This window comes from Culex pipiens, chromosome 3 (assembly GCF_016801865.2).
Source record: "Culex pipiens pallens isolate TS chromosome 3, TS_CPP_V2, whole genome shotgun sequence".
NCBI lineage: Eukaryota > Metazoa > Arthropoda > Insecta > Diptera > Culicidae > Culex > Culex pipiens.
In genome coordinates this window covers 7,822,610-7,845,979 of record NC_068939.1, presented here as the reverse complement: position 1 = coordinate 7,845,979, position 23,370 = coordinate 7,822,610, and the positions used below count along the sequence as shown (strand labels likewise).

The window sequence follows — 23,370 nt, the reverse complement described above, 5'->3', positions numbered from 1 at the left end:
TTTTCGTTGTCCAATTTTTGATTGTTGAGCTTAAGTATGACCCATAAACCACTCTAAAATGATTTAAAATTTTGAAATCTAAGATGGCGGCCAAACTGGCCGGGCTGAAAAATTGAAAAAAATGACTAAAATGGGGTCGCAGAACTCAAATTTCAGGTTAAAAGTAAAAAAATAAAAAAAATATGAAAAATCCGATATGATTATCCGAAGTCCCATACAAACCTTCGGATAATCGAACTTCGTATAATCGAATTTCGGATAATCGAGGCTTCGGATAATCGAGTCTGGACTGTATAGACAATTTTTTTATTTCTGTGAGGAAAAATAAGTTTTTACGGTAATGTACATTGGAATTCCATAATATTATTATTGCCCTTACTTTTTATTTTTTTGAGCAAAGCCATTTTTAAATTATTATTTCACATGATTTTTTTTGCGATTAAGTCTCAAGATGTTATTCTATTATTCAATCACTAGTTTTACCATTTTTATCTTAAAATAGGCGAGATTTACAAATAGCCCAAAAATAGTGTCAATTTGTACTGAAAACAGGTTTAAGTCTCTGCCTAACACATTAGCACAATTTGCACGTATCTCTTTTTTCTCTACACACTCTTTCCCCCAAATGTAGCACGCAACGCATTTCCCAATCCCATTTCGCTCCAAATCCAACCGTATACCGGAGAAAAGAAGATCTCAGCCGTCAAATCTCGCTAATTTCACTAAACGCTGCCTAATCGAGCGAGCGCGGCACCTGCATTGCATCATAAAAACACACACGTCTGTTTTTTTCCGTTAAGGTGAACTCCTCTCCAATACCAAACACACGCACCACTTGCGTTGCTGTGGACCATTGCTCGAAGTTACACGGAGAGCAGACAAAAAAAGGAAAGCGTTTTATCGAGATAATTTACATAACATTTGCGAGGAGTAGGCACTAGCAAACAACAAACAAAAAATCACGCACTCAATCGTGTAAAATTGATTTGTGTTGAGCTCACCCTTAACCGAAAAAAGCAGTGTCTTAAGTACACGGAGGGGAAACTTACTAATTATCGGTGCACTACAACAGTTTCGTGCGTTGAAATTTACAAATTTCTTTCTTTCTTTCAATTTTCAGATTTCGTTGCTCCCGGCAACGCGGCCAAACTGGGCGCAGTGCTGCCAGTTCTCCTCACCTCACCACGCGGAAGATCGGGTCGTGTGAGCTAACATTTCGGGGTCTCCTCCTGCTCTCAACTCAGGCTCATAATACTATCAGCTGCTGCTGCGGCGAGTGCTGGTTCAGAAGTGTAATCCGTGTTACGAAAATAACCAGTGTGTTGATTTTGTTTGGTTTCGGTTTTGGAGAAGCTGCAATTGCGCAAATAGTACAAATCTTAGGGTGATACCCCTACAAACAAGGCCGTGCCAGAGTGTGTGTCGAAAGTGTCAACGCGGTCGTTTTGTCGGCAAAGTGTGAAAATTAGAAAGGTCGTGTAGAAAATTGGAAAGATTTTTTTTGTTCGGTTTGCTTCTTCAACGCCATCTCCATCTCAAAAGTGTGCAAAGTGTGTGAGCAAAGCCTGATGCAACAGCAGCAGCACTGGTTTTTGCTTTCTGGTTAGGCAATCGCGCAGCAATCCAGTTTCGTGGAGTTTTGTGGAGTGTGTGCTTTTTTTCTAAATTGGGATCGCAGTAGTCCGAATGTGCCAACGGTCGCCGAAGTCGTCGTAACCATGATAAGAAGATTGCCAAAGTTATGCGTTGCCACGGCGACGCTGGTGGCGCTGCTGCTGCTCGGGGCCATCCTGGACTGGCCCGTGGCGGAGGCCCACGTGGCGTTGACGTTCCCGCCCGCCCGAAAGTACGACCTGGATTTCCTGGACAACTCCAGAACCAAAGCGCCCTGTGGGATGCCGAAAGGTGAGTTGGTCAATTTTTAACCCATCTAGTAACCACCCAAAAAGTGTCCCAAAGCGCCCTCCTCCCTCCCTTCCAAAGTGGATCGATTTCACACCTGATTCGTTTTGGCCACCTTTTAATAGACCTACTGCGATGAAGCGGAGATATCCAACCGAGGTGAAATCTCTGTGGCGTTTAAAAGAAAGTCACCTCTCAAACAAAATCAACCGTAAAAATGGCGACGACGACGGCGACACGCAGAGTGCGTCCCAGTCACGTGGTCAGGGTGGGAAGGGGTGGCGAGCTACGAAGTGGTCATTTACAAATCCGGTGAAAATAAGGTCTTTTTCGCTTCATTTCGGCGCCCACTTTTACGGACTGGTTCCGGTTTCGCGATGGGATGTTTTTTGGGTTAAAACAAAATGCTCCTGGAGCGAGAATCGCTTTTAAAACAAATTAATTAGGGTACTCTGGATGGAAGCTGATATGAGAGTATTTTTAGTTGTTTTTGATGACTGTTGGCTTCATAAATGCTCTGAAAAGAGGGAAACATTTACCGTTTTGTCGCGAAATGGGTTAATTACTCGTTGAGATACCGTTTATCTTTTATATTGGAAGTAAATTTCAGTTTTTAAATGGATTCTACTGCCAATGTTCGCATTAACGTCCCATATGAATTTTCATCACTTTAGATTTAATGATGGAGCTTGGTTGTAAAACTTTCAGGGAAAAAAAAAACAAAGGAAATAGTTCTGAGCATTTTTTTTAATTTTTGTGTTTTTCTTTGTCCATCGATTCATAATGCCCAAATAAGACATTTTTCTTTATTAGTTTCTTCATAAACGTCTCCGTACAAATTTGAGGGCTGTCCATAGAAAAGTTCTATGAAAACATTCGAAAATTTGTATCTCGACCCCCCCCCCCCCCTAAAGTGTCCACGTGGATTATGGATGGCCACATATTTGGAAATTGTTATTGAAAATTAACGGTTCTATCCCATTCCCCAGAAACTCATTCCCCAGAATGACCCATTCCCTAGAAAAGTTTTATTTTTATTATGAATGTACTTTATTTAAAAAAATGATCAGTTTGAAAGTGTGAAGTATTTAGATTTCGCCTTTATTGTGATAAATACTGACAAAAGTTAAATGTTTCCTTCTTTAAAGAAAGGAAAACTGTCTTGACTTTTGGGGATGAATAAAAAAATATATCGATAGTTCCCGTAGTTTCGGAAATAGTAAAATATTTGTAACAAAAATCTTGGTGCAAATACTCTGGTTGATGTTTACCTTTACAGTTGAATTTTCCCTCCTTTAAAGAAGGGAAAACTTTCTTGCCTGTCAGTATTGCTGAAAAAAGTTTAATTTTCCCTTTGAAGTTGAATTTTCCCTTCTTTAAAGAACAGAAAACTCTCGTGACTGTCATAACTGCGGGCAAAAATTGAAATTTCCCTCTAAAGTTGAATTTCTCTTTTTTCAAGAAGGAACAACTCTCTTCACTGTCTGCCAAAAGTTTAATTTTAAAGTAGAATTTTCCCTTCTTTAAAGAAGGGAAAACTCTGTTGACTTGTGATAACTGCAGCATGCTGACAATTTTCCTTTAGCAGTTATCCCTAGTAAAGAGAGTTTTACCTTCCTAAAGAATGAAAAAATAAAATAAAATAGTCGAGAAGGCTTCTTTAAACCGATTCTAATATTGAATCAATGTTGAGAATGTAATATCATTATGCCAATTGACCATTATGCGCCATTATGCCAAATTATGGTATGCCAAACGGCGCTATACTAAACGGCACTACATCGAATGGGAAACGTAACATGTTTTTCAAGGTCATAAATATTTCTGGGGAATGGGTTATTCTGGGGAATGGATCATTCTGAGGAATGGACCATTCTGGGGAGTGGGATTCTGGGGAATGGAATTCTGGGGAATGGGATAGAACCGAAATTAACATGCATCTATTGAAATGAAAAATGTTCTACCTTGTATTTTAACAACAACTTTAAGTTATCGAAACAACTTTAAGTTATCGAAACAGAAAATATTCTCAAACACTTCCTCAAGTCAAACATGGCTATCTCACTGTTCACAGCTTCCAAATAATCTAAAACTCGCTCCAAAACTAATCCTTTGCACTAACTGAACCCCAATCAACAACGAGGGTGCCGCAATCAGGTTTTCCTGTGTATATATATAACCAAACCAATTTCCCCTTCAGCGACCAACCTGCTCTAATGACATGCAAATACCTGTTTCATAAAGATTATTTCTCCAGTGAACTACTTTTTTTTAAGCTGTGCGCTCTTTCCGCCGTCACACCTCCTTCTGGGTCCATATGCATATCGCTGGCGAGGATAACCGGAATCGGTCCAAGTCTCACTTTCAACCAGCACCGTGAGTGATAAAGTGAGCTGGGAAGAAAAACAAGCTCCGGCTGATTAGCCCCTGGATGAATATAACACATTCAGTCCATTTCCTCCTCAACTATCACCATCAGGGACTTAAGCTGGTTTAACGTTGGCAGCGAAAGTGTGTTGCTAAAGCTTAAACGCCTCGCGCATAATTAGATTGATTATCGTGCGAGGCATCAATTAGTTTCGATTGCTCTTACTTTCCGCCATTAATCACATGGAATGCGAATTTTGCACGATCACACGTACCATCGCACATGACTTGCTAACTACTTTTACCCTTAGAGGCAATTGTTGAGGGGTTGCATCGTTTGGGTTGAATTGAAAAAAAAAAAAGGTTTAACCCTAAATTCAACTTAATTTCAGTACATATTATTTCAAACTAATTTTCGCTCAAATTGTATTTCATTGAAATTGGCGAAAACTAAAATAATGACAATGATTATTCCTCCCCCCTTAATAATTACTCCTAGTGTTACTCGTTAGTTCGGTCACAGTGGGCCAAGATCAACCCGGGCGTCTCCAGTAGTCATCGCAGTAGGCCAGGTTACTTCCTCCAACTCATTACTTGTGTGCGCCATTATGACGAGGCAGTCGTCCCATTTCTGTCCTTCTCTCGAGTGACGGGTGTGCGATCGAGGTTGGCACTGACTACAATTGAGCCCGACCCCGAGCAAGTGGGACGAACCGACTCCGCCAACTTGGATGAAATTTATATATTCTTTTAGTTTTGTTTTAATTTCACGTTGCGGCAAACCTGCACAACTCATCAAAGTAGGCACGATGCACTCGACGTATGTGCAATGAAATTCATAAACTTTTGACCTCAAACCGGGTGCCACGTGGGGCTAAAAAGGGTACCCCCGTGAGGCCACCCGGTCGCCGGGCCAACAGCTGGCCGTCGGATCCGATGTTGTAATGCTGTGGCACGCGAGGGCTCAATTTGCTCTCGAAATTATGATGAGTGGAAGTAATGGTAGTCGAGCGAGCGGCGAACAGCTGTGTACGAATTTTTTTTGGCAATTTTGAGCTTTCGATTTCCACTTCCTGTGAAGTCTATTTTCGCTCTTTGGGGGTTTTTCGGGTGATCGTTCCGAATGTTATGTAATGCGGTGAATGCGGGAAATTACGGGCTGTTTTGCGCCATCAGCAAAAGCCTTTTACTCAAAACTGATTAAAACACATTAAAAAATGTAAATTATACAAAAGTTTTTTTTTATTTTTTCAGAATATAAGAGTCAAAAATACATCAAACCTTATCATAACTTAACGCATACTAACCACAATTATTTAAAAAATTAAAATGTTTAAAACATTGTAATGTTATTGAAGGAATAAAATGTTAAAATTTACAGCATACCTAGACGAAAACAATAGTCTCTAGTGTAAAGTCTCATTAAATTCCTGATAATAAAAAACTTCATGGCAGGACCTTTTCATAACAAAGACATTATTTATAATTCTAAAAGAAAATTATCGGAAACATCAAAAAAAAAATTTTGGCATTGAAAAATTAATTCAATAGTTGCTCAGAAATAAGCAATTAATATCAGTAAATATTTTGATGTCACTTATGATTCTTAACTTTCCCATTTTTTTTTAAACTTTTATTCGATGTTTTTGGAAATCAAAAGGAAAAACTTGAAAATTTACATATATTTCAAGCTTATTTGCATAGACAGGGGTGCCCAACCTTTTGGTCCTGCGGGCCAGATCTGATTTTTCTGAAGCAGTGGCGGGCCGGAACTAATATTTGATAAAAGTTGAAAAAGTAAACACATTTTTACAATTTTCTTATGATTGGGTTCTTTTAAAGCAAATACATAAAAGAACTAGCGTTGCAAATATGATTCATATACCTTGATTTAAAAAATGAAAAACAAAGATAACATTCAAAAATGTGTTTATTTGACTTATTTTAATTTTTGCTTGTTTAAAATTGTATAGATATTGTTTTTGACGATTGCAATTAAATACCTTGATATATTTTTTTTATAATAAAAAACATTCAAATTTCAATGATCGTTGCAATTTTTTGAAGTTTTTTTTACATTTTTCAATATTTAAAAAATATTTTCGGCGATCTATTTTCAGTATGAATAATTTGATTTTTAAGATTTTTTTAACTTTATCACAAAAAAGTTGTTCTGGAAAAATACATTAGTTTTGCTTACTTATTTATTTAATAAAAAAGAAATAAGAAAAAAAACTTCAAATTGAAGTTAACACAGTCAAAACTGAAATAAATAACATTTAGTCTCTTTTTGTAAATTTTAAGACAACAATCCAAGTTTTTTCATAAATTTCACCATTTTACGAAATGGATAACTTTGTTTTCCTGCACAATTTTTTCAGTTAAAAAATATCAATATAAAAATTATAAGAATTAAATTTAAACATGAAGAATGTTCTTATAATATGTTAAAATTTGATCTCAAGCTTTTTTTTAATTCAGACAATAATTTTATTTATTTAATACTTCATGAACAGCCTTAAGGGCCGGTCAAAGAAATATTTTAAAAAGCCGTCGCGGGCCGGACGTTGGGCAGGCCTGGCATAGAATAAACGACTGATTCCAAAATATTGTTTTGCCCCCGTGACGGTTGGGTGGTACGGCCCTTTAATTTAACTGGATTTTTACAAAAGGCACGTTTAGAAATGATTTTAAGCTCGAAACCGTGAAGAGATTTAAATGTTGGTGTAAAAAGTCCTTCATGCAAAATTGGACGCCCGATTCGAAGGCGGGATCCAAATTATAAAAAGATTAACGTATTTTTCATCAAAAAATAGTAAAAAAAGTTTTACAATCTTTGCCATTTCCCGTTCCTCAACTGTCAAAAATTGTGTGTTGTGCCCAAGTAGCACTCATAACTTGTCGACTGTTGAATAACAGTTAGACAATTGTTTTTGATAAACATACGAGAAAAAATCTGAACATAACTTAAATAACAGTTTGTTTCACTGCTTGTATAACTGACTTATGTAACAATCGTGTTTTGTGCCACAAAAGTGTTAAAACACAGTCAACTTCACTCTTTTCCAACTTTAAAACACAACATAGGAAAAATTCTCACCTATTTGGGAGGTTTAGAACTCGCTCCTAACTCCATCCAATTTGCTGATTTACACTGTTTAAACAACTTATTTTGGAACACTTTCGATAGAAACTTGCTTGCTCACTTCCGTTTGAGGTATTTATCACTTGATTTCAGTCGAAAACGCTTTTTATGAGCTGTAATTAAACGTCAAAATGCTGATATGCCAAGATGCTGTTCCCTCATCTGCAATGTTTTCCTCGAAAACAGTTTGTTGAATAAGAATAATATTGCACTGTTTGTTTCACTGCTTATCTAACATTGTCATGTGACGGCATCTTCTGAAAAATGGGCGTGGCCAACCATTCTATAAATAACCGGAGAATAGGTTATATATCTGATATTCATCAAACATATTCAACTTGACATTGCGTGTTGTTAGGTGGTGTAAATTTGTACGTGAGGTATTTAGAGTTTCAATAATGTTTATTTATCGAAGATTGCAATAATTTTAATTGTTGACCGATTATTTATAAACATATCGCCGGTAAAAGCTACAAAAAATATCAGCTTACGGAGTTCATGATAGAGAAAACAGCAAATTAAAATCACACCAATTTTCAATGTTACTCCATGGTACGGTAATCGAAATGACAGTTGAAACGGTTTGTCATAACAAAGTTACATAATGGAGTTATAAAAACTGACTTGAAACAAACTTATATAACTTAATTTTCAAAGACAGCCTTTTCTGGAGTTAAGTTGTATAGCTCACTGCTGTATAACAAAGCTGACAGCAGCCTTCTTATTGACGTTTAGGCCAGCTTGTTTACTTGAAGCCTCGTGGAGAGATGTGGAAGCGCGCCTGGACCTGCCGTGGAGATAACAACAAATCGTCGAAGTCATCGGATCGAATCTTGGGAAAGACGAAGTTCATCAAAAAAGGAAAATCTAAAAGTTCGCCATGAAGAGGGTTTCACAAGAGTCACAGTTAGAGAGCGCGAAAGGATTGTTTTTTTTTTCATACAATTTCAGTTTTTTTTTCTAAATAAATCGGGCAGAAACAAGCGTACCAAAATAGTCAGAGATACTATTCATATTGGCTTCGTCGTTGATTGAAATTCTAATTAGAACTGTTTGTTTACATGTAAGTTGGGTAACGGTTAGACAACTGTTTTCAATCTTTCTTTCCTTTTCAGTGTGCGCTTTGATTTGACAGCACCGCCGTTAACCACGCCCCCTTTTTTCGTTGAATCTCTTGTTAGCTAGCACAGTGTTGTCAAATACATTTGTACAACTTACTCTGATAACTTGCATCTTATTCTGGCAAGTTATACAACAGAAAAAAGTGCGCTTTTTCCAATGCACAGGAGTTGTAGAACAAGTTGTGGTAACGAGGCCGTTCGGTTATACAACCAGTTAGGAAATACGTTAATCTGACAAAGTGTGCTGCTTGGGTGACATATTATGAGAATATTATTGTACTATTCGAATTTGCAACCACCCAACGATGCAATTTTTTCATTCAGAACAAAAATAAAAATCATTTTGAAAAAACGTTGCAGGGGCAGACAAAAATTAAATTATTATTTTTATTATTACACTTGAGAGGTTTTTATGGATTCTTCACGTCTTATCAGAATTCAACGAAAAAGTTTTTTGTTAAAGGTAGTATTTTGAAATATTTTAAACCAGCTTTTTAAAGTTTTCACCCAAAAAACTCGACCGAGTGTTTGAAAAAGTATACTTATTTCCGGAAAGTTCACCAAATTTCACATATGTATAAATCTTTGAACGTTTGTTGTGGTTCGTGTATTGCTCGAATTTAGAGATTTGTCCAAAACCTTATACTGCCGTTGATTGCTCACGGGCAAAATAAATGATACACTTATAAAATTCTATGAATATGTGTTCATTTGTTTCGTTTGTAAATCATTGTTTCCATTTTTTATGCTATAAACATTGTTACAGTTGTGCTACTCTTGAATTTACAAAATATCGATGAATTTTTGAAAAAAAAAAACTATCCTTGGATCTGAAGTTCTTTTTTTCTAAAAAAAAAATTCAAAATTTATACAAAGCCAAAAAGTGCTCTTTTTGCTTAAAAATACAAAACAAAATATGTCGCCTTATTTTTTTAGAAAATATTGAATTGGGTTACAAAATTATGAAATAAAATTTGCCTTGTTGAGTTTTTCTTGAAGGGTCATTCATCCCGTATTTTTTTTTATAAATTGTGCTTGCCATTTAGTTAGACTTACTTAGACGGATTTTTATAAATTGAGTAAATTTAGCCAACACAAACTATAAGATAATTAAGTGGACTCTTTTTGTGTTTATATCAAAGAGACCGTCGAGAGAGGGAAGTATCAGGATATAGAACGAAATAATCGAAGGAAACAGGAAAGTTTTTCGAGAAATCGGAAATTGAAAAACGGAGAGTTGACTGTACATTAGGGTGCCCAGAAAAAATGAACCCTGCTCCACAAGCGGAAAACGGTTTTTTGGGTTATTTTAGGCATCTGTGCAAATTTTGAGCGAAATTGGTTGCGATTGATACCCGAGCCTATAGTTTGTGAAAAAATAGTGTTTAATACAAAAATTACTTTTTTGCAATTCCGTCGTGAAACTACTAACTTTTCCTGTCATTCTTGAACGACGAAATAGCCTACTTTTCTGTACCAAAAATAACAGAATCGAATAGCAACACTTTTCAAAATAAATGCTGAAAAGTTCTACTTTTCAGCACTGAAATGGGTGCTGAAAAGTTGAACTTTTCAGCACTTGTTTCAAAAAGTAACACTTTTCAATTTTTTTTTGATTTCAACGATTTATTGACAAAATACATGAAAATTCGACTTAAAATTTCACTCAATGGGTGTTTTTCGAAATTGCAAAAAATGTTGTATGGAACTCGTTGCAAAACTTGATTTTTTCAGCACTCGTCGTATTTATCCAACTCGGTGAACCTCGTTGGATAAATGTACGACTCGTGCTGAAAAAATCCTCTTTTTGCAACTTGTTGCATAAACTACTATTTTAAATCGCTTATAACTTTTCAGGATCGAGTTTTACAGCTTTGATATGTTCTACAAAATTGTAGAGCATTAAATTTCCAATAGGAATCTCACTTTTGGGAATAATTTTAAGGAAGTAGCGCAACCCGCTGACCAAACCGTAGGAAAAATGGGTTTTCCATACATTTTTGTTTTATCAGTTGTCCTATGAAATATAATGAATCATTGGCTATATGTTAAAACTTTGTGACGAAAAGCACAGGCTTCCCAAACTATACATATACATGACGATATCTAGTCTGCAACCCGCTAAGATCACCATCTCCATGCGAATGCGAAAAAAACACAGGCTATCCAAATCAATTCAATTTCAATTCATTAAATTTTTCATCAAATCAAACTAATAAGTTGAATGTTTTGCCTTGATCAATTTTTCGATACAAATTATATCCATGGTCTGAGAAGCGTGAAATTACATTGTCGCTACAGTTGAACCATTCAACCGCTAGTCGTCTAGCAAATACCCCGAGTACAGTCAACAGCAATGGCGGACCATGTGACATTAGTGACAGTTGACTGGCCAGGGTTTAATCAAAAGAAATAAACTCATAAATCATTTGTATCAGAAAAGCACTTGGCCACAGAGTAATCCAGAGGACGCACTGGCATTTGATTTATGGTTGCGTTACGCCATAGATTATTAATTACCTAGATGTCTCACTTCGGGATTTTTCCATACATCCAGTTGGCGACACCCCTTTAGCGCTCCGAGCGCCACCACAGTCAAGTTACAGGTACTAAAATGTTTGGAAAAATCTAAGCAACCTTTGCAAGTGCCCATTGCAAACTTTGTTTGTTTTTGACAAAATTTCATCCATCATGGTTCAACGCGTACTTTTCGGTCGTAATTTGCTCGGATTTTTCCCAAATCAAATGAGTGGAGCGGGGCCTCCGTCGCCAGGCCAGGCCAGGCCAGCAGCAGTGACGATTCCGAACAGCAATCCAAACCTAAGGATCCAACAAGAGCAGGAGGTGACCCACATCAAGCCGATCGTGGACAATGGCGAAAGCGCAGCAAAATTGTGCCTCTTCTAATGTGGTTCCGGTGAGTAAATGTAACAACAATCCGCGCTAAGAGGAAATGTTTGCTGATGCAAGGTGGTTTAAAAAACTGCATCAGGAGGCTCATCGTTTTAGAAGCTAAATTTTACTTTCTTCCAGATGAGAAGAGGCCATAAAATATTTGTCAAAAAGCTAGCACTGATCCCGCTGGCTGCAAGTGGATATCAAATGAAGTTGTATGAAGCTTTCACCATCGTCTCAGAGGGGTGTTTCTGACCATCCAACCCCAGAAGTGACTTGGAGCCGCGTGAACAGCCTTGGTCCTCGGACGGAGTACAGGACTCTAGATTTTTAAATCTAATAGTTTATTATCAACTGATTACATAGAAAATGATGCAATAAAAACATTTAATTTTTTTTTATTTTACGACGTGGTTCTTGAGGAAATGGGCTCCGTCAAACCGCCCGCGCGCCACCGGAGGCGTGATTTCATCTACGTACGTATTGCTTGCAAAGGCTGCAGGTGAATGTTTACGATGTTTGAAGGCGGTCCAAGCTGGAGGCCAGATTGTGCAGGTTCCATCACCGACTTGTTCCGCAGAGCTACCCAAATAGTCAAAATTCTTTGTTTTTGGCCCAGCGATTTGTTTCGGGGGCCTGTAAAATAAAACTTTTTCATATGCCATTTTTTTGTAGAATTTAATTCTACTAACCTGCTGACACGTCTCCACACCAAACGTTGACCAACACAGTTGGAATCGGTCCCATTTATATCCCAACATGACATCCACCGTTTTCTCCAAACAAATTGATCGACGATCTCACTAGCACCGTCGTCGCTGAAATGGTTGCGGCACAGCTGCCGAGCTTCTTGTTTTGTTTTTTTTTTCTCTCTAGATTGCGGCAGCAGATTCAGGACCTGGCTATAAGCAAATTCCTGACATGATCCTCGGTGAGCGGATACGTCCGGTTCTTGGAAGATACGAAAAATAACGATTTGCAAATCGTCTCGTATTTCCTCGAAGTTTTGACAGTTAAAGAATGTTTGAAAAACCACTGTTGCTGCGACGCAACTGAACCAATTGAACTGAAACTGATTAGGACGATATTCCTAAAGGGCAACACCCAAAATTAGTACCTGTGAATTGCCACCAGGTGCAATTTTGGCGTGGCGGTAGTGTCGCCAGCCCCAACAGGGGAGTGGCGTATCTATATATATTTAGTCTATGGTTACGCGGTACATCGCGGTACATCCCCCCTTCAGGAAAAACTTAGCATGATGAGTTATTTTTTTGCTATCTTAGTTCACTGGATTTTCAAAGGCGTTACGTTTTTTCAATGACAGTTTTCCTTGTCAGAAATTCAAAACATAACTTAATCAGTTGAAATTTCTTAATTCTAGATTAAATTTTCAAAACAACCTATCCCTCATGGGTTTCCTATGCAGATAAGACCTTTTGAAAATTTTATCTAGAATTGTTAGGTTGCTTTCGGACAGTAAACTTTTTTTTCCCCGGTAAATATTGTTACCAACTTGGCGAGGACGCCAACTTTTAATGATTTAAACAGTTTTATTAGCTATGTAACAGTACGGGAGTCGTACGATGTGCAGCAAGCTGAACCGAGGTGAAGGAGAACCAATCCCACACATAAATGCAAACCTTTCTCGGCCAGGTTTTGCAGGAAAAAAACCCAACTTCCGCTTTTGCGGAAGGTGTGTTACGAGCCCAACTAGTTCTGCTCAGGGCGAATGAACATAATTTTTATTGCCCTGGCAAAATGCATCAAGGACGACTTGGGGAGCTTAATCTAGCTGATCTGGCCTGATTTGTGTCGCTTCTCCGACGTAATGTTGATGTTACGTGGCCGCTCGATGCTCGTGCAGCAGATAGCAGGAACGCGGATGAACCCCACAGCTGCATACACCGTCTGCTGTTCGACGACTTGTCGTCAGATGACTACGTGCAGGAGATGGTCACGCAGCTCTGCGCTTCTCTGTGGTGGCGCGCAAGGTAGCGCGACCTGAGTGGCTTCAGCAGGATGTTGATGGCACTGCGGGGTCCTAGTCACACAATAAAATGGCGTACACGTGTGTGTTGAGCTTGAGTGCGTGCGTGTGTGCGAATTGCGGAGAATGCCCAAGTGCGTCAGATGCGGTATTGGCGCCGTAGATGTAGACGTCAGATGGATCGCACCCGTCCAGTGACGATCGCGATCGTAGCTCGCTAGCAAAAAATATTCCACTTCTTTCGCTTGGTTTTATTCGAAAATAGTAAACAATTCCCTTTTTATAAATTACATTTATTGTCGCTTACAATTTAATTTGCCCATGTGAACAGATTTTAGGATTTTGAAAGCAGTCCGGCTTGAAATGGCGCGAGCAAATAAAACCATTTGCTGGTGGCGAATCGACTTCGGCAAATGCAGTCCAGAATGATAGTCTGGAAAACGATAATCTCTGTAGAAACCAAGAGAATAATTTTGAATAAAAATCATACAAACGTGGGTCAGATGGGAAAGAATGCAATGAAATCTTTGCGCCATTACTAAAACAGCCAGTGATGCAACACTTTCTCCCCATGATTCAGGACACTACTTTTAATCCGAAAATCTGACTTCTCCAACGCGGTCTTCCGCCCACGGCACAGCAGGTAACTTCTTCTCGTAGTCCGACTTCTACGGACGGCCCGAAGACAAGGACGTCAGGCGGACTTTTTCCTACGGCACAACACTTCTTCGCATTCCAACTTTCCAACGGCAGTTTGACAGGACATTTTCAAAAATTGACTACTAGATTTAATTCAAATATCCGTTCAAAAACATAACGCCTGAAAAAAAACATAACGCCTGCTACCCTTAGGAAAATCTATCAACAACAACCGTAACGCAGCCACAAAATTCAATGACTTTTGTTCGGACTGCGTCCTCTGGATTACTCTGTGACTTGGCGCTGTTTCCCGCTCACGAACAATTAATATTCAAGTTGTCTCAAAACAGTGCATTTTTTCCCTTTATACTTCACAAAGTGGTTCGTAGATTGCTGCTTTGCCAATACTGCTGCCCCTTAAAATTGCCATGCATGCATGCATACAATCGCGATTTGCGCGCCATAGACAAGACACTTTCACTATCGCTCAACGCCGCGCCATCGTAGATCGATCGGCGACTCCAAGAAGCGCCCTCTTGAGAGTCGTTTTCTCCAAACCGACTACCAACTCCGCGAGAGACGATGCCCAAAACCGATAGCCAGCTTCGATCAGCTTCAAAATTTGAATTACAGGTCTTGTCGCAGCGGCATGGCCAGCTGAGAAAACCACCAGTTTCAGTGACCAAAGAGCAACTCCAAGTCTCCTCCTTTGGGACATTAAGCGGTCATGTGGCACCGACGGTTGTGGTGGTGGGTGAAGGAGTGGTCGCCGAGCGCACCTTCGGAATGCGGTTCCACCACATTGGTTCGCGGGTCCCACGTCCCCTTACCCGCCTGACAGTGTATACCTGGTCTTGGTTTGGCCAAAACAACACCCCGCGCGCGCAGATCTGCGTTCGCCGTCGAGCGGCACCTTGTTATTAAAACCGCGCGCGCGCGCTCTCTTGCCAAGTTCTTTTTCTTTCTCTTTCTGGTGATCGCGTAAGTGAATACACACAGACATACGCGGGCTCGCGGTTTTGTGACGGTATTTTTTCCTCATCATCATCAACATCAACAACAGTAGAGAAACAACAATAATAACAAACAGTAGTATGTAGTACTAGTAAAAACAACAATAACACAAGAAGATCTGAAAGGCAGCTCTGGAAATCAACGGTGCGGATCTGTATTGGAATTGGATGGTTTTTCATACTTTGTTTTTTTTTTGTTTAACAAACCAGCAATCTGTCTGTTTGCCAACGTGTGAAATTTATGTCGCATTGCTGGCTGCATAATACCAGCTGGTGATGATGTCTTAGAATGAGCTGTGCATATTTTTTTTTGAAAGGCGTTATAATTATTATTATTTTCATACTGTTACTATTTTTTTGTCATTTGTCTCTTTATCATTTCAAGACGTGACTAAAAAAAAGTTATAAGTTATTACTTTTTCAAATTTATATTTTTATATGTATATTTTTTTTTATTCATGTTAGACCATAGCAATATTTTTTTTTTCAAAGCTTATGTAACCCCTGGGTTATGAATAGAGAGAATGCGTAACGTGATTTTCGAATGATTCCACTTTGTTTACATTTACAAAGTAGGAGGCTGTTCAAGCAAAAGCATGACTTTTTTCTTACTGGTAGATGAGCTGTTTTCAGTGGTCAGTGGTATGTGTTTTATTTTGTCTAGTTTTTGATTTTTTTTTTTGCTGGAAAATTGTGTGTGTTTTGAAGTTTCTATCGATTAGAAGAGGTTTTTTACGGGTGACGAAGAACTGCGGTGAGAGTGTCATTCTGCGATGTCGCAATTCCCTGTGCGGATAATGAATAAAAAATAATAAAAACATATTGGAATAAAAAGCTATAGTTTCAACATTTGCATGGAAAAAGTGTTTTAAAATGCATTTTACACTAGTTCATTTGTTTAGCAATAATTGGTTTTCAAAAAATGTAAAATTTGAGGAAAACTAAAATTTATGCGAAATTTTTTTTTGCCATAACAAACATCGTAAGTTTTCCAAAATTCAAATGATTTTTAAATCAACCGAAACATGCTAGAAATGATTCTACACGCAGGGGAATGCATTTAAAATTTATTTCAGCTGATTCCACTTAAATTTTCATTGAAATTTTGAAGTTTTCTAATTTTTTTTTGTTTGCCCTATGATTTTTCGGGCCAATTTTGAAGGAGGGGGGTGGACAAAAACTTGAAATAAAATTTGAACCAATCTTATCCTATTTAGTATGTTTGGGCTCGTTTAAAAATACATTGAGTTTAATGAAATTCCGACGTACAGCACCGCACTTTTGCTTTATTTTATTTCCCAGAGCAGAATTCTTTAAAACAATGTGATTTTTTAACGGTGCACATCAACCAGAGCTTTTGCATCCAGAGTTTTGTTACAGACATTTTAGTATTTTCAAAACTACGGATACTATAAAAATATTTTTTTATTCATCCCCTAAAGTACTGTCCACAAAGTAATTTACAACAAAGTTTGATTAATTTTACAATCCCGATACTGCGGGATTGGGTCCGTAAGTTTGACAATTTTGGAATAAGAAGACAACAACTTCCTTCGTTGCTGTGCACCCTTAAAACGTTAACAACATAAATACACAGTAGAGTAATTTTGTACGTTTCCACAAATCGACTTTTCTTTGTATTTTTTAATTTGAATTAAACATTTTCTATGCAACCTTAATGTCACAAGAAGCTATTTGCATCATTAAGTTTCAATACAATTTTGCGGGCTTGTCATACAAAATGGGAATGTTTATATTCGAAAATGTTATTGTTCCCCTTCCATTCAAAAACGCTTGAAAGCTAATTTTCATTGAGAAAACTTGCACAATTAATTGTATAACGATTAGTTTGGTATTTTTAATTAAAAAGGTTTTTTTTTAAATTACAAATTTTATATTTTTGGAAAGCAAAAGACATACGGACAAAGGATTTTTTTTCATAAACTCATTGATATTTTGAAAATGTGTAATTCAGTCCAGACTTGATTATCCGAAGGCCTCGGAAAAAATTACTTAGGATAATCGAGCCTTCGGATAATCGAATCACGAAAAAAAATGATATTTTTCGCTATCTTATTTTTGATTGTAGAGCTGAACTAAGTTAGAGTGATTAAGATTTTTCAAATCCAAGATGGTGGCCAAAATGGCGGTGACCAAATATTGAAAAAATCTATTATGTTATTTAATAGGCAACTAACTATTCAAATTTGACTAAAATCAGGTCGCAAAACTCGAAGTTAATGTTAAAAATATATAAAAAATTCGATCGATTCGTGATTCGATTATCTGAAGTCCCATAAAAACCTTCGAATAAGCGAACTTCGGATAATCGAAATTTCGGATAATCGAGTCTGGACTGTAGTATCATAACTGTAGTCATGTGTCAAAACTTTTGTAATAATGTTTGCTTTAAAATATTGAAGATTGGGCTTGAAATTAGATTTTTTTTTTGATAGTTGAACTTTTGAATCCTAAGTTTTTTTTATTGAACAGTTCAGAAAATTTCACAGAAGTTTAGTTCTAGAGTTTTTTTTTAATAGGTCCTATAACATATGAAACACAATAGATTATAGGACATTTAAAAAAACTCTAGAGTGTTTTAATTGAAATTGGACCAAATGTTTACGGATATCGCGATTCGAAAAATAAGGGGTATTCAATATTCAAATTTTAAAAACCTATATCTAGGCAATCAGCGGTCTGATCAACAGTGTCAGCTTTTGGAAAATATTTTTTGCATGAGTGATTTTCCTTGATGAAGTGTATTTTTAATGCAAACAAATAAATAAAAACTAGAAGAAATCGATTGCTTGTTTAACTTCGCGTCTAACAATGATTTAAAAAAATGTACATTACATTAATTTACAATATTTTCGATGTTTTTTAAAAATCATTAATTTTACAAAAAAACATATTTCCGGTGCCAGATTTTGCACCATCCTAAACTTTAGCGCAAATGATGCCTTTTTCAATCTTCAAAAACACATTAAAAATTAAATTAAATAATTAAAAATAATTCGACTTTTAGTGATTAAAAGTCAAATTAAAAAATCCAGATTTGTCTTCCGTGTACAAATAGTTTGTTGGTTCGTCAAAATTTTATAGATCTGGCACCAAAAAAGGTACAAAAACACCATTTATGAGCTTGGAAAAAAGTGTAAAAAATTACAGCAATTTTATTTAAATCAAATCCATTTTGTTCAATACGATATCAACCTCGTCACACACCTCTACCAGCCGAACGTGACCAGCAAAATTCTCAAATTACTTGAACTTCCCAACTCAGTGAACCTCGTCACGCGGAGTTCAACCAATGAACAGGCAGGCAGGCGCAAACTGACCTCCAAATCGTAATCCAGCTCCGGTTGAAGGTGTAGAGGAGGTGTTTGTATATTCAGCAGGTCCTCGCTCTCGCATTGGAGCTTACAAAAACAGTCAGCGTCCGAGAATGTGAATGAACAGCGGCAGCAGCAGGTGAATAACAAGTGCATTTGACCGCCAATACTACCGCGGTAATTGTCACGCGGCTCAATGTTACAGGTGTGTGTGTGTGAGTAGTTTGTGATGGTCATTTCCGGATAAGCTTACATCATGCATGTTTTTGAATTACTAGACCAGGATTTATCACTGTGAACTCTAGCTTAGCTGTGACTATCTAAGCTATCTCATAGAACGTGCCAATCGCCAATTAGCTTAGCGTCGGCGTCATTAAAATTGTTTTGATTGACTCACGTCGACGCGCGCGCCGTCCCCTACTTAACTTAAGCTGGTTCGATTAGCTCAACGGCCTAGGACGTGACGGTTGGACGCGCGAGGATCCTTCGACCGTATCCACCAACTCCACACACCGGGCTAGTTGTACAGACTAACTGACCCTATTAGCACCTGCTGCTGCTGATTCTGAAGCTTCTGCTCGACTGATTCCTCAGATTCTGCCCGCCGTTTGGCGCTGGTCATTAGAAGGGGGGTCATAAATCCCCCCGCTCGTGGCTGCCCTCACTCGAGGTGCTCGGAGTTGAACCCGGTGCGACCTTGGCCGCAGATCAAAGCGGTCAATCATGAGGCGAGTTAAAGAGTCTGCTTCGTGAGTACTTTTGCAAGGGGAAAAATCGTACTGCAAATTTTACGTTCATTAAGGTGGTGGTTGTGTCTGGGTGATGATTGTCAGCAACTTGATCGTAGTTGCACGATCACTATTTAAAGGTATGAGAGAGGTATTGGACGAACGTGTCGAAATCGTTCAGGTTTTTCGAAGAGGTTCGTTTTTTGGATTGTGTGGATAGCTTAATACACCATTAAAAGATTTCAATCAACACATCGGCAGACGCTTTATTGCATCGTTATGTTTACTTTTTATTGGTTGTGAAGTTTACCTTTGCATGCTAGCCTACATAGTCGGAGTGTTGAATAAAAATAAACAACATGATTTTCAAAACCGGTGTTTCATACAAAAATATGTCTAGATTGCACCCAAAACCAATCTAGTTGGCCATTTCGGTTCGCCCCGCATAATTTCAGAGCAGAGCCTACTTGGATGCAAGACATCGCGACTCAAATGCAAATCAGCTAAATTTCAGCCAACTTTGATTGATTGCCCATTTCTTTGCTTATCTTTGATCCGCAGCCAAGTTGCGCAAACCAATCGCCGAATCAGGTTTCGAGTCCAAAAATATTCATCCACACAAGATCTCCGGTTGATCTACTGCTGCTGATCCGCCATTGATCGTCCACCTGAACTGCTTCGCGACGGAGTTGGCACACGTTGCCGGAATACTTAATACGACCGAGCGCGTACCTACTACTCGTGTTGCTTCGCCTGGGAGGTTAAAGCAATAAAACCAAGGCCTGCTGCCAAAGTACTTGGACATGACTTGAACATTCCGACCACGTTCCGGCCCGCATTCGAGTGCGGATTTTGAACAAAATTTGCAATCGCCGCTGTTTGGTGCGATCAAAAACAGTTTAGCAAATCTAGTGAATAAAGTTAAAAAAAGTACAAACAATTCCATGAAATATTCAAGCATTCCGGCAGCAGCAATCGTCGAAGGGTGGCGGTTGATTACCTTTGAGCAAGACACGTTCGTTGGCAGCACTGTTTCAGCAATGTGCAATTTCATGCATTTGCGGAATAAATAACACCAGCTTGGTAGATTGCACTGCCACCGCGTTTGATACAGACCTGCAATATCTAACATTTGCCAGGTACTTCGACACTGGCGCGGGGATCGGGAGCCTTAATTGATTGACATGCTTGGAGCGAAACATGTACAACACGCGAAAGGTGCAATTCGTTGCTTCATAAACGGCATTGTTTTGCTGCACGTTGAAACATATCAATTTTGATTGGTGTGTGCATTCTCATTAGGCCGGGATGAAAGGACTCGTTGAATGTCAGCGACGACGCTCACTGGAAGTTAGACGTATGACGATTGACAAGGTTACATAGCGGGTGCAATGCAATTAAATGAAGACAATCTTAAATTTGGTCGATTTGAAAGGGGTACGACCCCTTTCAATTTTGAACATGCGAAAAAAGAGGTGTTTTTCAATAATTTGCAGCCTAAAACGGTGATGAGATAGAAATTTGGTGTCAAAAAGACTTTTGTGTAAAATTGGACGCTCGATTTGATGGCGTACAGTCATCCCACATATTCGAAACACCCACAAATTCGGAACACTTTTGTGATAATGTATCAATAACATGGCAAATGCAGCTTTTATGTCGACCCTACTATTTTTGGGACCTTCATTTGGACATTCTCTTGCAATTTCACTAGTAAAATTAATACATGTTGAACAAAAAACCTCATTTCAAGACTATTTTATCCAGATTAGCAAAACACTGCCTCCAAATTGCCTGTTCCATAATTGTGGGATTTTTTTGTGCCTCCCACAATTGTGGAACACCTGAATTTAACTGATATTTTCACAAAAAAAGTTATCAGACCATTCATAAAACATAACTATGCTTTAGTTTCGTTGGTTTCAGTGCGTGAGGTCATTATTTTGTAAAAAAATATGTACTCATGGAGAGAACCACAGTTTGTTTACATCCGTAAGAAAAAAATGTTCCGAATTTGTGGATTTCAAGGGTCAAAGTTTTTCTTCAAAAACTTGATATAAAAGTTAAAATTTGCAGTTGTTGGATACATCATTCGAAAGATCGCAAGAAAAGCTTCCAAATTAAGGTAAAAGTGAATCATTAAGTTCAATTATCGATTTGCTATGATTTTTTGAGCATTGGTCGATCTGTAAACCGTTCCGAATATGTGGGATGACTTTACTCAAAATTCCGAAAAAACGTATTTTTCATCGAAAAAAAAAACACTAAAAAAGTTTTAAAAACTCTGCCATTTTCCGTAACTCAACTGTAATTGTTTTTGGAACATGTCATTTTAAGGTAAATTTAATGTTCTTTTCGAATCTACATTAACCCAGAATGATTATTTTTTCATTTAGATCAATAAATTTCATTCTAAAATTTCGTGTTTTTTCTTACTTTGCAGGGTTATTTTTTTAGAGTGTAACATTGTTCTGAAAAGTTGTAGAGCAGACAATTACTTGGATTCGTGATCAGGGACAAAATTAACCCCTTAGGACAAAGTTTTACGCAAATTGAAGAGGGGTCGGGGCAACTTTTCATTTTGATAATAGGAAATCAATACTGCATTGCAAAAAGATAATTTTGGATGCCAAATTTTTATGTTTTAGCATTTTTTGTGAAAGTTGTTGAATTTTCCTTGTTTTTGTATTTTATTGTTTTCATTTTATTTTCGGAGAATAGTTTATTTGGACCCTTAGGGTTAGCTTTAAAAATACGTTTCTGAAATTTTCCAAAATCTGCGGGATATCGGGAACGCTTTTTTAATAATTTATGTTTTGCTCAAGTTAATCAACTTAAACAGAAATACAAAACATATAAACACAGCATTCGAAAAAATAAATTTTTAAGAAGAGCCTGGAGAAAAGCTAAAAATTTTGTTTTTTTTTCCGAAAAAATATTTTTTTTGCCCCCTGATTATACAGGCCGACTTTGAAGAGGGGGGGGGGGGTGGCCTTACTTGACAAAATCTTGTAAAAATTTAGGCATAATTTAAACATTTTTAAATATTTTACCCATACAAACAATTAAAATAAAATAATACAAAAGTGAAATAGAATAAAACTTTGCTAGGTATTACTGATCGTACCTGTTTCATTTCTATTTGTTCTTAACTGTTGCATAACTATAATCGTTACAAGTTTGATACAGGAACAATTGTTTTACGATATGAAATCATTCTTTGGAAAAATGCATATTATTTGAAGTTTCAAAAATCCAGGAAAAGTTGGGAGTTTTGAAATGTAATTTGAGTGGCCCTGTTCGTGAAATTATTCGAGCAATCGGATAAAATTATCATCTGACATAGGCTCTTTATTCCAGACTCACATTTTAAATTTTATGTTTTCTATGACCTTGCCAAATGTTAAGCCACATTTTGTAAAATCAAAAGTATTTTTACTTGAAGTTCCACTGATCTTTCTGTTTCAAAACGAAAAGCTTGAATAGGTTTAAAAGGCACCGAGTTGTTTGCCCTTCAAATTTCTGTGAAATTATGAAGTTTTTGAAAATAATATTGTACGGCCCCTGAATTTTTGGAAAAATAAAAAATCGTAATTTTAAATGTTTTGCTCATTAACCTTTTTGTGCGTCTTTTCTCTAAAGTAGGGGATAAATACTTCACATTTGTTTACTTAAATTTAATTTTTTGCCGAAGCGTTTTTAAGAAATTCAATTTCCAACACCATGGCCCAGTCTCAGAAATACATTTTTTTTCAGAGATGTCTAACACCTCTTTACTTTTCTGTGGGAATTATTTTAGTTAGATTTTGTCAGTCCAGAGGCGGGGGGTTTAAGCTTCTTTCGCACAAATCGCAGCTTGATTAAACAGTTCAACTCGTTACCAAAACAATATGCAATTAGCTTTAAAATATTCCACCACCCATCTGATTACCTAACAGCTTCATTACGATGCTACCGGTTACATCGGAATCACTTTTCTTCAGAGACGCATCGAGCTCTACAGGCTCAATAAAAACTCCTTACCTGCTCTGTATGGTAGAACAGAGCTAAGCTCTGTATGCAGCGAACAGAGCCAGCTCTGTATGGGGAAAAATAATATTGATTTGCATATATCTCAAAAACGATAAGTTTTAGAAAGTTGACATGTTCTAGAAAGTTGCTAGTACCAAAAGTTTCTATATTATTGTCTCAGACGTCATTACAATTTGGTTGATTTTAGTTGTGCAAAACAAGAAAAA

At 37.5% G+C, this 23,370-nt stretch overlaps 1 protein-coding gene and 1 long non-coding RNA gene across 2 annotated transcripts in view; both read left to right on the top strand.

Moving 5' to 3' along the window:
- The window catches only part of LOC120427452 (uncharacterized), a 67,120-nt gene that overhangs the window by 13,688 nt on the left and 30,062 nt on the right, over window positions 1-23,370 (top strand). The window contains exon 2 of the mRNA XM_039592322.2: window positions 1,121-1,905. Within this exon, the coding sequence (XP_039448256.1) occupies window positions 1,719-1,905 (187 nt within the window). The 5' untranslated portion in view covers window positions 1,121-1,718. The remainder of the gene's footprint in view (window positions 1-1,120; window positions 1,906-23,370) is intronic.
- On the top strand, window positions 11,077-11,831 carry LOC128093323 (uncharacterized). The gene is made up of 2 exons (XR_008212409.1): window positions 11,077-11,452; window positions 11,569-11,831. It is a non-coding gene; the product is annotated as an uncharacterized LOC128093323 (long non-coding RNA).